The 12,680-nt window shown below is 41.0% G+C and overlaps 2 protein-coding genes and 1 long non-coding RNA gene across 3 annotated transcripts; 1 reads left to right on the top strand and 2 right to left on the bottom strand.

The window, feature by feature from the left end:
• Positions 1-2,165: 2,165 nt before the first annotated feature.
• malsu1 (mitochondrial assembly of ribosomal large subunit 1) lies at positions 2,166-4,101 on the bottom strand. The gene is made up of 4 exons (XM_019886421.1): positions 3,567-4,101; positions 2,733-2,908; positions 2,554-2,635; positions 2,166-2,448 (listed from the first exon to the last, which is right to left on the bottom strand). Exons 1-4 carry the CDS (start codon positions 3,877-3,879, stop codon positions 2,294-2,296), a joined length of 726 nt encoding a protein of 241 aa, XP_019741980.1. The 5' UTR covers positions 3,880-4,101; the 3' UTR covers positions 2,166-2,293.
• Positions 4,102-5,141: 1,040 nt separating this feature from the next.
• smpd5 (sphingomyelin phosphodiesterase 5) lies at positions 5,142-10,034 on the bottom strand. Its single transcript, XM_019886420.1, has 8 exons — positions 9,924-10,034; positions 7,036-8,170; positions 6,215-6,290; positions 6,001-6,141; positions 5,832-5,921; positions 5,685-5,748; positions 5,445-5,604; positions 5,142-5,320 (listed from the first exon to the last, which is right to left on the bottom strand). The coding sequence occupies exons 2-8, from the start codon at positions 8,092-8,094 to the stop codon at positions 5,228-5,230; spliced, it is 1,683 nt and encodes a 560-aa protein (XP_019741979.1). The 5' UTR covers positions 8,095-8,170; positions 9,924-10,034; the 3' UTR covers positions 5,142-5,227.
• On the top strand, positions 6,298-7,165 carry LOC109525684 (uncharacterized). The gene is made up of 2 exons (XR_002170195.1): positions 6,298-6,978; positions 7,022-7,165. It is a non-coding gene; the product is annotated as an uncharacterized LOC109525684 (long non-coding RNA).
• Positions 10,035-12,680: the final 2,646 nt, after the last annotated feature.

Consider the following 12,680-nt stretch of genomic DNA (forward strand, 5'->3'; position numbering starts at 1 on the left):
GCGTCGGGCCGGAGTAGGGCCGGATATGGTTATACAATGCGGCTCAGATCCGGGCCGAATGCGGCCCGGATCATGGATGCCGGACCCGGGCCACTGCAGGACCGTCATTCATTGCGGTATGTGGGCCGAGTGTCGTGCCGTGTCCGCGCCAGAGCTGGGCCAGACCAATTTTGCTGACTGGGTAATCATAACTGCGTGAGCAAAAAAAGCTGGAAGTTTGGACAACATTGCGGCTTTCAAATCAGTCGTCTGTCTTTAAAAAAGTAATGAGCTGTGGTGTCATAAGTGAAGAAACCTCATTTTTCTTTCACAGTATGTACATAAACAGGATGGCCATTAATGGGGGTGACGAGAGTTGGTAGAACACGCAGCAGTTCATGACAACACACTACACAGCCCACAGTAGCGGCGAGGTTCAGCTCGGCGAACCAACATTCGTTTGAGGAATGTCGGATCTGTTTGAGTCCAGTCTTAATTCGCATCTTCAGTCATGTTGAGCATTGGTGGAAGTCATTCATCTTCACATAAATAAATACCGGAGGACCGATGGCACATGAGTGGGGTCCTAATCACTAAATTCATTATTTGGACATTTTGCTAATGTTCTGATCCAGTGTGACTCACAGTGGGTCAATGAAACAGAACGGTCACTTGCTAGGCCATGGATCATTTCTGTTCTCCTAATCTTAATTACAAAAATAAAAGCTATATTACTTGTACTTTGAGGGAAGTAAAAATCCTGAACAAAATCTAAATACATTTACTCGATATAGAAATTGTCCAAAGGTTTGAATAAGATTGCTGTCTATATTTGCCCTTTGATTGAGTGGAAGCCAATCCAGGATGTAGAACAACTCTTGCCCAAAGTCCAGCATTAGAACAAGTACTGTATGATGAATGGTTGAATGCAAGTATACATAAAAAAATCAATTTTCTGTACCATAAAGACCCTGTAAAGCTGTCTTTATGGTACAACTATTTAAAATGAGGCTTCAAAATGGTGAAAAATTCAAACCAATTGTCCACACCAGTGATTTTTAAACGGTGGTACCTTTACCAAAAGTGGAACTTGGGCTCACTTTCTTGTGGTACAGTACTTGAAAGAATCACTTGAGAATGACTGGTCTATACCCTCATACACTGTTGCTTGTGCTATGGGGGGCACAAGATATGGACAAGATACGCACATATTTTCAAAATGTGTGCTCTTAATATATGTCATTTTTCATCATACGTTTCTCGATGCATGTGTAAAAGATTCACCATTCAACAACAAAGGGTTTGAAGCAAAAATAAAAATAACCACATACCTTGATTTTTTTTTTCCCAGTGGAAAGTGCTCTCTCGTGTAAAAATTACCATTCAAGGACGGCACAAAACTACTGAACAACCAACCAAAATTAAGTGCGAGAACTCAATTTGTGCATTCTTTTTCGACAAACTCAACTCACACAAAATGTTAATATTATTGAGGTTCGATGTATGTTCCAAATGTCAATCTAAATCCGCAAAAGAAAAAAAAAATCAAAAACCTGAAGCCTGACTACAAAGGATAAAAAAAATGGTGGGGTCGTGAGGCTGAATCAAAGGGCCACTCAGTGTGGTCACAGGCCACACTGCGAGTTGTCCATGCACTTTGAAAATGCAAGTAGCTTCTTAAAATAATAACAATAACAATGCATTGGAGGCTACAATCATAAAATCAAACAATAACCACACAAGCCAATTTACTGGACACTGATTGGTGGAGAGATAATTTGACTGCACTCAAGTGTATGACTGGGCGCCACTTTAGCCACGGGGCCACAAAAATCAGGAAAACAGAGGTGATGAAAAACAGTTGAACATCAAATTGCCACAATTCAGTCCAAAATAGTTTTTCCATCTTCTACATTTTCAGTAATTATCTTCAACCATTTTTTATGTATTTACAAACAAATGTATGATTTCTCTTTTCAGGCACTTTAAATATTGTGGTACAGTACACATATAAAGGAAGATCTGTCAAGGGGTTATCCATCTATTATAATGGATACTGTTCATAAGAGCGGTGAAGAGTCAGGATCATGCATCACCAAAAGCTAAAAGATGAGCAAAAACCATTTTAGAAAATTATGAATTTATTTTAAACCGACAAAACAATTTGACAAAAACTGTTTTTAAAAAATGAAAATGCATGCTTGCAAATGACAAATTATACAACAGCGTTTATAACAATGTGTGAGTTATTTAGAGTTTTCCATAATCAGTCAAATCCTGACCACAATAAAGCATCAATATGAAACGTGTTTTATCATTTAGTGTCCTCGAGTTCAAATATGAAGTCTTTTGGAAGCTTCTCATCGGGGATTCTACTTAGTTGCTCGTCGTAGGAGCGCAAGGTCCACAGTTTTTCCAGTTCATACACTTCTCTCGCTTCTGGAAGCATGAAGTGAACAACTATATTGCCTGCGTGACACAAAAGGGAGGGAAATTTTACACCTGCAAGTGCAAACTTCAATGTGCAATGTACGTTACATCAAGTAAAAAAAAAAAAAAAAAAGTTAAACTTACCAAAGTCAATACACATCCAGTCGTCTGCAACCTTTCCTTCGAGCTTAACATGAGCATCTTGATCTTTCCTCAGGAATTTGTACTAAAGGATGGAGTAGAGATTATTTTTAAAAAACAACCAATAAAAGGGCTCTTGCTCCAAGTGTCAGAATTAAATTGAGAAATTGCAGGCCACTTACTACTTTAATGGCATAAAGTGCCATTGCGCGCAGATGTCTCGGTGATACGCCACTGACAACGATGAAGTACTCTGTGTATTTAATGTGCTCAGGTACTTTGATCACACAGATGTCAGCAGCATTTTCCTGACGCAGGAGCCCAACAAGCACATCCAGGTTAAATGTCTCAGCCGGCCCTGTAGATTAGAAAAGTAATGAAAATATAAATTTACCAGAAAACAAACAACTTTTCACTTGCTATTTGAGCTACAGCTGCATGGTGAGAGACCACCAACAGACATTTGCTGTACATGGTCATGCAATCTAATGCACAAGTGAATTAAAGTATACGTTCTTAAATTAAGAGTGTGGCTAAGGAACCTAGCAGAGAAATTCTGATTTCATCAATCTTGCGAGAATTTAACATGTCACAATTTCATATCAAATTAAAGACAATCTGGCACCTTATTTACTTGAACACGTTACACATATTGAACATATATTTTTATACCAAAATTCAATGTATGCAAAAAGTTTTTAGCGACTTTTTTCAAACCCAATACTGTATATCAATGGCACGATAAAATGGGGGGCCGAGCTGAAATAAAGATACTTGTCTCGGAAATTATGAAGGCAGACCAAATTATTCCCGGTTCTCTAAATACGCGATTTATGAAAATAGGCGAAATGAGGAAACTGACACCATCCAAATTGCAGCCACTTTTATGTGAATACTGTAATTACTTTGTCGACGCCACTTCAATTTCACGAATCTTTGCAATGACTAACGGGATCAAATTACACCCCTTGCCCCTTGGTGGATATAATGAAATCCAATATAAGGTTGTAACTCACTTTGTCTTGGGTGACGCTTGTCATTCGAGTCGCCATCCATCTCGTGTGATTCCTCCTGAATAACGTCAGTCCTCGTCAGTATATGACTGCTGCCGGGGTCCATTTCCGAAAAGCATCTTTTTGCGTAAAAGTGACGTGACGATTCACGGTGGACATGCCAGCATGAGGTTAAATGTGTAGACAAATGTCGAGGAATGAAACGGTTATGACAAGGAACTTCAGCGACCAAGCATAGCCTTGTTAAAGCACGACTCTGTTCTACTAATACTCTAATTGTACCTACTAGTGGGTTAATGTACTTAAAAAGATTCATTCTCTGAGATTAGTACAGTACGACATCGATAACCTTCTACTACTGCCTACAGGATAAACACGGAAGTATAATGCGTGCTTACATTTTGATTGGTTAGTGAGTGTTCTTCGTTTGCTGTGACACAAGTGCAGATGCACATATCGCCCTCTATCGATTACAATGGAATCGGGCTGCATTTTTTTAATGTAGTGTGCGATGTAGAATCTGTAAAACAAAGGCACACAGTGGCAGTATGTGTATATGTGTATATAAAATGTCCAGGGTGAACACATTTACAGCCATTACAGGTAACTGGTAACTTAAATTGACCTCTTAACATGTTTATGCTCATGCAGGTTTTGCCCAACTTTCTGTCCTCAGGAACGTCTTGCACAACTTTCATCCCACTTCATGTCACAATTCACAATGGATGTTTGTTTACCAGGAAAGTTCACTCTTATATCCTTCTGTGACTCTTCCAGTTGCTCTATGGCAAACTGCCAATGACGGTGTCATTCTTCGCTCAGTGGCCACTTCACTCTTGAAAAAAAATATTTGAAGTCTTGAAAGGGCATGGTACGGTTGATGAATTGTTCGGCATCGTCTTGGTCTCGTGATGTTAGATTTTGGACAGCATGATGAAGAGGAGGATTTAAATACCAATTATAATTGAACCAGAAAATGTATTGGTCTATTCATGGATCAGACACGCATTGTGACTTTTCCCACTGAGCTCCTTATTTGAAAACAGGACGTTTTAAAACAGGTACAATGAACAGTTAAGGATGTAGGTTCAAGTTGAGCGAGTGCCAAGTTAAGTGACATTTCAACCAGAAGCTGATTTTCACAAAATCGTTGTTGAGTAGTGCAACTTTGCCAAACAATCTGTTTTTCTTTCACTTATGAATGAATCTCATGACGTTAGATTTGAACATCAAACCAATGGAAACGAGATTTTCTGGTCATGCCGGCTTCATTGGGCTGTGACAAAAATTAACGTCTTTTAATAAGATATGAGAAAGAAATGTGTGAGTGTCAATCGGGGAATGGCAAAAGTAATAGGCAGTGCTGAACAGAAATTACTGTTTATTTTTGTTGGGAATTATTGTAATGGAATAAATATACAAAAATCCAGAAGTTTAAAATGACAACATTGAATAGCTTAAGTATCCCGAGAAACCCCTAACACCACCACCTGAGATATTTTACAGTGATTTCCAGTGCATGAGCATTATATCTCCAACTCAAAGTACACTATGTAAACATAATTATTATGGCTATCCAGCAATGTACTTTCCGTACATTTTGTTCCCTTTCTCTGAAAATGGAATTGTTTGAATCAGTTCAAAGTTCTGACTTATCGACAAAGTCAAGAGTCCATTCTGACATTCAGTCTCAAGCTCACAGGAATATGGTCTGTCAGGCCAGCCAGCTGGGTTATAAATGATACCTCTTCCACTTCCTAAAAGAAGAGGAGAACGTTTAGTTGTCATTTTACAAACCATGAACGAATGAGCAGATGATCTGTGAATTGGTCTAACAAGGAGAGAAGTGGAGAAGGAGAAATGTTAAGTGCAGCCACATACGGTTTGGCAGTGCTTGGAAATTGACTTTTCTCGGAATAGGATATAATCAATCCTTCGCCCAATCCACGGCTGGTCAGTTTCGGGGTAAACCAATGGCGAGCCTGCGGCAGGAACGGGAGGGCAGATGTAACGCTTCCTCAGCATGTCATTCTCCAGCGTTCTGAATAGATACAAACACACAATATTAGTTTTCTTTGCACCATTTTAGTTCGGTCGATGTTCAGATGATGTGCACGTTACCTTTGGAGGTTTTCTGGCGTGTTTACAGCGTTGTCATACAACGTTGGCTGCTCTAGCAGAGTCCCTGTAATGCACAAATGACCATTTATATCATTGTACGTTCAAATGGGACCTCATGTATTTTGTCGATGTGTCACATGTACGCACCAATGACCCAGGGCTTCTCTTTCCCCGGCCCTGCTCTGCAAGGGTCTTTGTATTCCTCAAAGAGACCATGATTCTGTTCCAAGGTGTCATCTAGACAGACAGGAGAACAGGTTGATATTAAAGTGGATGAAGTGGGGGCAAATGGCAATTGCAGGAGAGAAAAACATACCCGGTGAGCAGTTGTCAAAGTTAAAGTCTCCACAGAGCACATCAAAAACCACTTCCTCATCAGGCTGTCTGGTGGCTGCTTGGAAATTGGCAATCCAATTGGTGACCATGTTCAGCTGCTCACAGCGGATCGCTCCTTCACCTTATTCAAAAACACACATGCCCTTCATGTTTGCTTTTCGACTTCCTCAAGCTAGTCTGAAAATGTCTCTTACCTTCTGGTGCATGAAGGTGGATACAGTTGAAATAACCAACCAGTTTCTGCTGCTTCACATTTTTCCCGATCAACACCTGAAAATAAAACAAACGGTTTTACATCTTGCAGTACAGAGGAAACACTTACGCCCATAATGTCACCATTCTGGAATCCATCCGCACGTTTTGTAAAAATGTGCCTCTAAAAGCGTCGTCATGCGCGAGACCACAAACACTGAATTGCTCAGGGTGGAACGATATGCCAGAGATCCTGGTTTTGGTTCAAATTGGGTACAGTAAGAGGGGAGAAAATGTGCTCATTTTTTGTGCAAACAGCAAAAGTTTAATGACATTTAAAATGGAACGTCTACAGACGAACATTTTTTTTATGATTTGGTTACCGGTTTTGGTCCATTTTATGTTATAAAATGGGCAGAAATATTGATCATTGTTTTCCGGTTTAAAAGCAGACGTTTGCAAATGATTTATTTTGATTAAACAAAACCATAATCCGTCTGTTTTAATAGAGGAATAAAGAAATCTGAGAAAATCTATTGTTGAGATACTGAAATTCTGAGGATTTGGACACATTTTGGTCCCTAAACCATGAATAGATTTTCAAAAAGAATGACAGATTAATTCCAAAAATAAACCCGAAAACAACAACACGAGTTACAGTTTGTCCATGGCAACGAGTTGGTATGTGAATTTGGGTCAATCGCCAAGTGTGGGCCGCTGACAGTAATTTGTTTGACTGTGCAGTTCAGTCACATTCGGCTGAGTTGTCTGGTGTGCAGTGGGCCTTACAGAATCTTTACAACAAACAGGAGAGAACAAGTACCTTAGCGGCAAGAAGGCCTTTGGCAGCCAGCGCGTCTTCACCTTTACTGTTGGGAAAGCAGTGGTACTCGGCCTCCACGAAGGGGAACCGGCTGGCCAGGAAGAGGCCGCTGTTGAAGAACTTAAAAGAGGAACAGCTGCACGGGGGCTGGCAGGCGTACCCCCCAATGTCGTAGAGTATGTGCGCAAACAAAGGACTTAGCGCACGGGTGAGTTTCTGTGCAGCCCTCTTATCAAACACCTCCTCTAAACAGAGGATGTCCACATGGGAGGGGAACATGGTTGACACTTCCCATGGCACGTCGCCCAGCTGGCCAAGTCCTTGAGAGAGCAAAGCGCGCGGGGCGCTGCGCTGGCCCGGTCGGCCCTGCTGGTTGGAGTTCTGGTTAGAGTTGTGCTGGATGGAAGCAGAGGGTTCTTTTGTATCCTCGAAGGGTATGTAAACCACGTCACTGTTGGAATTGGGGACTGAAGCCTGTTTGTCTGTAGCACCGTATGTAAAGGTGTTCGAGGTGGGGAGTATACTGTTGGAGGGGCTGAGAGTATCACAGCTGCTGGGAGAGTCGATAAAGATACGAACATTGGGTCGGCCCACGCCCTGAGCGATACACTCGCCAATAGCAGCAGCCCTTTGCTGGGTGTTACACAGGTTGTTGAAGCGAGCCAGACTGTCGGGCAAAAGACACAAGTTGGCCGAGGCGAAGACGAACGACGCCGTTCCCTCCAGTTCCAAGCCCCTGTGCGTCTCATTCTGGAGTGACGCCGTCTCTTGGTGGTAACAGAATGGTCTGCGGCATGCCTGCAGCGGGGCCCACAACAGGAAGCCTAACAAGGCTATGGGCGCAGTCACCAAAAACAGAAGGAAGAAGGTGATGGAGCCGAAGAACACCTTGAGGGGGCGGAGGGAGCACGTGCCCTCTCGTTTCCGTTCGAAGGTGGTCGACTTGCACACGGCGATGAGGCGGTCGAGAAACCAGAAACATGGCAGAATCAATGCCCAGCCCGTCGCATGGGCGGCTGCAGCACACCGGTTGGGGAATGGGGACGTCTGCAGGGCCATTCTGCAGGGCCCTTCGCTAAAAACCCCAGCGCAGCAAAATCCGGTGTCACCTCATTTCTTTCCTCTCCACTGGACACTAAGGAAATGAGAACGAACCCACATGTTATGACACTGCATTACAATAAAATGTGGTTTTACAAGCTGAGCGATGGCCTGTACATTTATCTGTGATGGTTCACTGGCCTTTTGGTAAAAACAATGATGACACGATCGCTTGCTGAGATGGCAAAGACAAAAACAAAAGGGTCGATAATACAACTTCTGTTGTGTTGCCCCACAGTGACCTACACACTTTTGTGAAGGTAAGGATCCCTTTAGTAGGGATGTCCCAATCACTTTTGAATGTGGGAGTCAACCGGAGCACCCGGAGAAAAGCTACGCAGGCACGGGGAGAACATGCAAACTCCACACAGGCCCGGAATCTAACCCTGCACCTTTACACTGTGAGGCAGATTTGCTAACCAGGTAAGACACTGTGCCCCCGTCCTGCGATATTTCACTGGTTATTTTAGTATGTTATGTTTTGGAATGCAGGAGAAACCGAACACAATCACGAGGTAACAACAATGCAAACGTCATACTACTACGCTAGTTTGCATCTAAAGTTTTTGCGGCCTAGTTACTATTTGGCTGAAATTGTTCTTTTGCACATGGATCGCTGAGGTGACAAGGGTTATAATACAATATAAAATTGACATGAATATGGTGTACCGGATTTTTCTTAGGACAATAATGCAAATTATTATTATTTGCATGCCTCTTCCTGGTAAACTGTGAAGCGATTACAAGCTTTTCATAATTGACATGTAAATGAACCTGATGATGTCTGCAATGTAAAAAAATGTGTGAGGTGGTGGTGTGCTGGATCCCTGTTAATAAGTTTAGTGCTTTATGTAAAGCGCAGCTATATTTTGTTTTTGTTTCTGCATGCAACAGTGTGGAAAGAAACTAAACTGAACACTGGAATGCTGGAGGAGAGACTCCAACTGCGGACTTCAGTACTGTACTGTGGTTCAGACATGCTCGCCACTCACCGTGCAAAAAAAAAAAAAAAAAGTGTGCGACATGAAACAAAAGGAATGTGCATGTATTGACGTTATGATTTCATTTTCAACATACTGTACCGTGCGTCACATAAAAAGCATGTTGGGAAAAGAGCACGCTTTACTTTTAGCGCATTATAAAGCAACGGTAATGGAATTAGCCTTTTCAAATGAGTCGGCTGGATACAGGGCGGATCATTCAAACAACCAGGAAGTTGCATATTTACGCTCATCGATTCAAACGTGCAGTCATTCATCATTTTAATATAATTTTAGTTGTATTTGCTGTATTACATTTTGCACGAAGACTGACAACTCCAACTTGCCGTACGTGCTCGCTATGCTTCCGACTAACCATTTCTAGCTTCTTCAGGTGTGGACAGCGCGTCATCGCGTCCTGTGTAGGTATGCTAAGCTAACAATGTTGTAAATACAATCAAAAGATACAGTCACATATCGCGGTCACTGTCGAGCACTTTGTGACCGTGTGTTCAACCTTCCCGACAAAGCCCACAGTATTGTCAAAGAACATCTTCAACGTGCAAACTAATGTCAAGGCGGCGTCGGCTAGCCTCAAACGGCTAAATCAAGACATTCCAACCTTTGGTAATGAAACCGGGGCGGACCACCGCCTCGACAGCAAATGATGTAGTAAGACTAAACAACTACATATTTGTGTAGTTGTTCACGTCAGGTAGTCGAGTATTCAAGATCCAACTCCGCGTTTTAAGGAAACAAATGAGTGAATTAATGAAGTGGTTCAAATAAGATGAACACTTGACTTACCCTGTTCTCAAGTCCTTCATTATGGACTGAGTGAGCCGAGCCGTAATGACGTCACATGGGTGGTTAAACCTGCGTGTTACCAGACCACACCTGTGACCACGACACAAACATACCTGTCCCAGGCACAGGAAGGTCAATTTTATTTAATAGCCCTTAATCACAGAAACGTCTTAAAGAGCTTCACATCCCCGATCTTCATCCCAAAGAGGGCAAAAAAACCTTAAAAAAAAAAAGTTGACACTTGAGCAACGCAAAAGCTCACTTACAAATATTCTGATTCAGTCATTTAAGTTTCCTAGTAGGGGGGCACTGTAGTACGCACAATTCATAACAATATAGTACTGGATTAAATATATATATATATATATATATACACACACACACACACACACACACACACACACACACACATATATTCTGTATGCATATTAAAACCCATTCTAGTATGTTGGTTTGTATTTCATTTTTTAAATGTTGTAAATCCTGAGTTTAATTCAGTGATTCTTTCGTTTTCACGAAAGCGAGCCCACATACTGCGAGTGATGCTCATGCCACACATTGAGAATCACTGCATTAAGCAATTTTGCGGAAGAATAGCTAAATTAATACAACAAATACTATTGGGACTCTTGATACTGTAAATGCTTTTTGGACCGAATCAAAGAACTGAGCGACCTGTTGTGGGCTGTGAGCCATACTTTGCCCACCACAGCCCTACATGCTCATTTTGTAAAAGTTGTGCATTAATGTAGCTTGAGACTTACTCTGGTTAAGCACAAACAAAGGCTGCAGATGCAATATGTATTTGTTTCACCCTTGTCAATAAAAGTGTGGACAAATTGTGATAAGAAATGAGTTGTGGTCAAAGTACAAGCTGATATCTAAACTTCACCACAATTCAAACAAAGTTTTTCAGGAACACTGGATTACTTGATTGGAGATTTTCAAACACTGAGAGATATTAGAATGAGAGAACTTGCGATTGAAGTGAAGATACTGTACAGTATATGTTTGTACCCCATCTGCATGTCAGATTTTTTGTTGTTATTGCTGTTAAAATCATGGGCGTCATTAGGCCTATTTTAGGGAGGCTTCAGCCTCCCTAAAAATGTCTTTAGCCCCCCTAAATAATTTCATTGCATTATTTAAAAAAAAGTATTATTTATTTTTCCTGTACTTTTGCTAATATATTGCATCAAAATCAATGTAATGTGGCCATTTTAAATTATATTTCGATAACCTGCCATTATTGTAATGTTAAATCTCCCAGGTTTCCTGAACGCAACAGGTGTTGCGTTAGCATTTGACGTGTCTGTCACCATAGCCACATCAAATGCTAACGCAACAACTGACAGTTCATTGCCGAAAGTCAGGTTGAGTCGACAGCATGGATCTTCGACAGTTTTTTAGAAAGGTAAATTAAATATTCAATGCATCCATGCTGGTAAAACTAGTGACTATAGTCCGCTAAAATATCTCCAGTAACAGCAGAAACTGCACTGTAACAAGTGTTCACTTTTTGATAAATTAAGGCGGTGCTTAATAAAAATTAATCAACATTTTATGATTAAATACATAAATAATCACTACACCAACTCTTTGAGGCAACACCTATTGAGATTTTGGCCTATATAAAATAAATAAATAGCTGGACAGGTGAGTCTATCAGATCTCAAGGCTAATTTTACTTGCAAGGCTGTTCCCAAAATGCAATCGGAGCTTACAGTAAGGATTTAGCAGCAAACTTGTGTTTTTCCAAAGTGATGAAGCTTTTGCATCTCATTGTACTAACTTAAATTGCATATCACAGCAGACATCTCAAAATACATAGTCTTCTGGGGGCTAAGCATATATTAATACATTTTGGTAGAGAGGAATATAGGCCTACTGTCATATAGGTTATGTTATCGGGCATCCTTCTAATTCCCTTGAACAACCAAGATTGAACTTTTGAACTCTTTATAATTTCTATTATCTAGTCCAGTTAAAGTCCAGGGGAGGAAGCCCCATCATAGAAAAGAGGATACTAATGTGATGTGTGTAGTTCTTCATAGCCTCTTCATTTTGCTCTCAAAGTGCACGGAATTGATGGATTTTTAACAAAATGTAGAAAAAAAATTCTCCCGGGGGGACATGCCCCCGGACCCCCCTAAAGGGGCTGTGTTCCCCTTGGGGCTAAGCCCCCCTTGTTCTTGAAACCTAGTGACGCCCCTGGTTAAAATCAAAATGATAGAATGCGTATTGGGTCTTCTATTAACTTATGGCCCAAAGTCGATCACAGGGGGTGTAGGGAGAAATGGGAGGGGGAGGGACGATTTGTGTGTCTGTGTGCGTGTTATTAATGATATATTTTTGTTTTAGTGTACACTGCACCCTAAGCATCCGATCCCTTTCTCTTTTGGAAAAAAAAAAAAATTTAAAAATTAAAACAAAATTTAAAAAGCAGCTTGCTCACCTTTAACCTACGGTGGCGCGTGACCTTCATCACCATAACTTGCTAGCGATCAGCAGTTTTGTGATCATATTGCAATACATTATATCTTTAAAATATACAGTATACAGTAATCCCTCGTTTATCGCAGTTAATGGGGACCAAAACCACCCGCGATAAACGAAAATCCGCGAAGTAGCGACCCATTAACATGTACAGGTAAAAAAAATATATATTTTTTTAAGTCCGCGAGAAGCTGCAAAACAACAGCGAGTCACATAGAGCAACATATACAGTACTGTACTCCATGTATTTAAAAAAAAATT

The sequence above is a fragment of the Hippocampus comes genome, unplaced genomic scaffold, assembly GCF_001891065.2.
Source record: "Hippocampus comes isolate QL1 unplaced genomic scaffold, H_comes_QL1_v1.1 scaffold335, whole genome shotgun sequence".
Taxonomy (NCBI): Eukaryota; Metazoa; Chordata; class Actinopteri; order Syngnathiformes; family Syngnathidae; genus Hippocampus; species Hippocampus comes.

What these genes read in the sequence shown, in the direction of transcription:
- smpd5 (XM_019886420.1), bottom strand. Translation starts at nt 8,094, where the DNA reads ATGGCCCTGCAGACGTCCCCATTCCCCAACCGGTGTGCTGCAGCCGCC. An exon ending in CCACCTTCATGCACCAGAAG is followed by an intron (nt 6,142 to 6,214) that starts GTAAGAGACATT and finishes TTTTTGAATAAG; the next exon opens with GTGAAGGAGCGATCCGCTGT. An exon ending in CTTTGACAACTGCTCACCGG is followed by an intron (nt 5,922 to 6,000) that starts GTATGTTTTTCT and finishes CTGTCTGTCTAG; the next exon opens with ATGACACCTTGGAACAGAAT.
- malsu1 (XM_019886421.1), bottom strand. Translation starts at nt 3,879, where the DNA reads ATGAATCTTTTTAAGTACATTAACCCACTAGTAGGTACAATTAGAGTA. An exon ending in CAAGCGTCACCCAAGACAAA is followed by an intron (nt 2,909 to 3,566) that starts GTGAGTTACAAC and finishes TCTAATCTACAG; the next exon opens with GGCCGGCTGAGACATTTAAC. An exon ending in CACTTTATGCCATTAAAGTA is followed by an intron (nt 2,636 to 2,732) that starts GTAAGTGGCCTG and finishes TCCATCCTTTAG; the next exon opens with TACAAATTCCTGAGGAAAGA.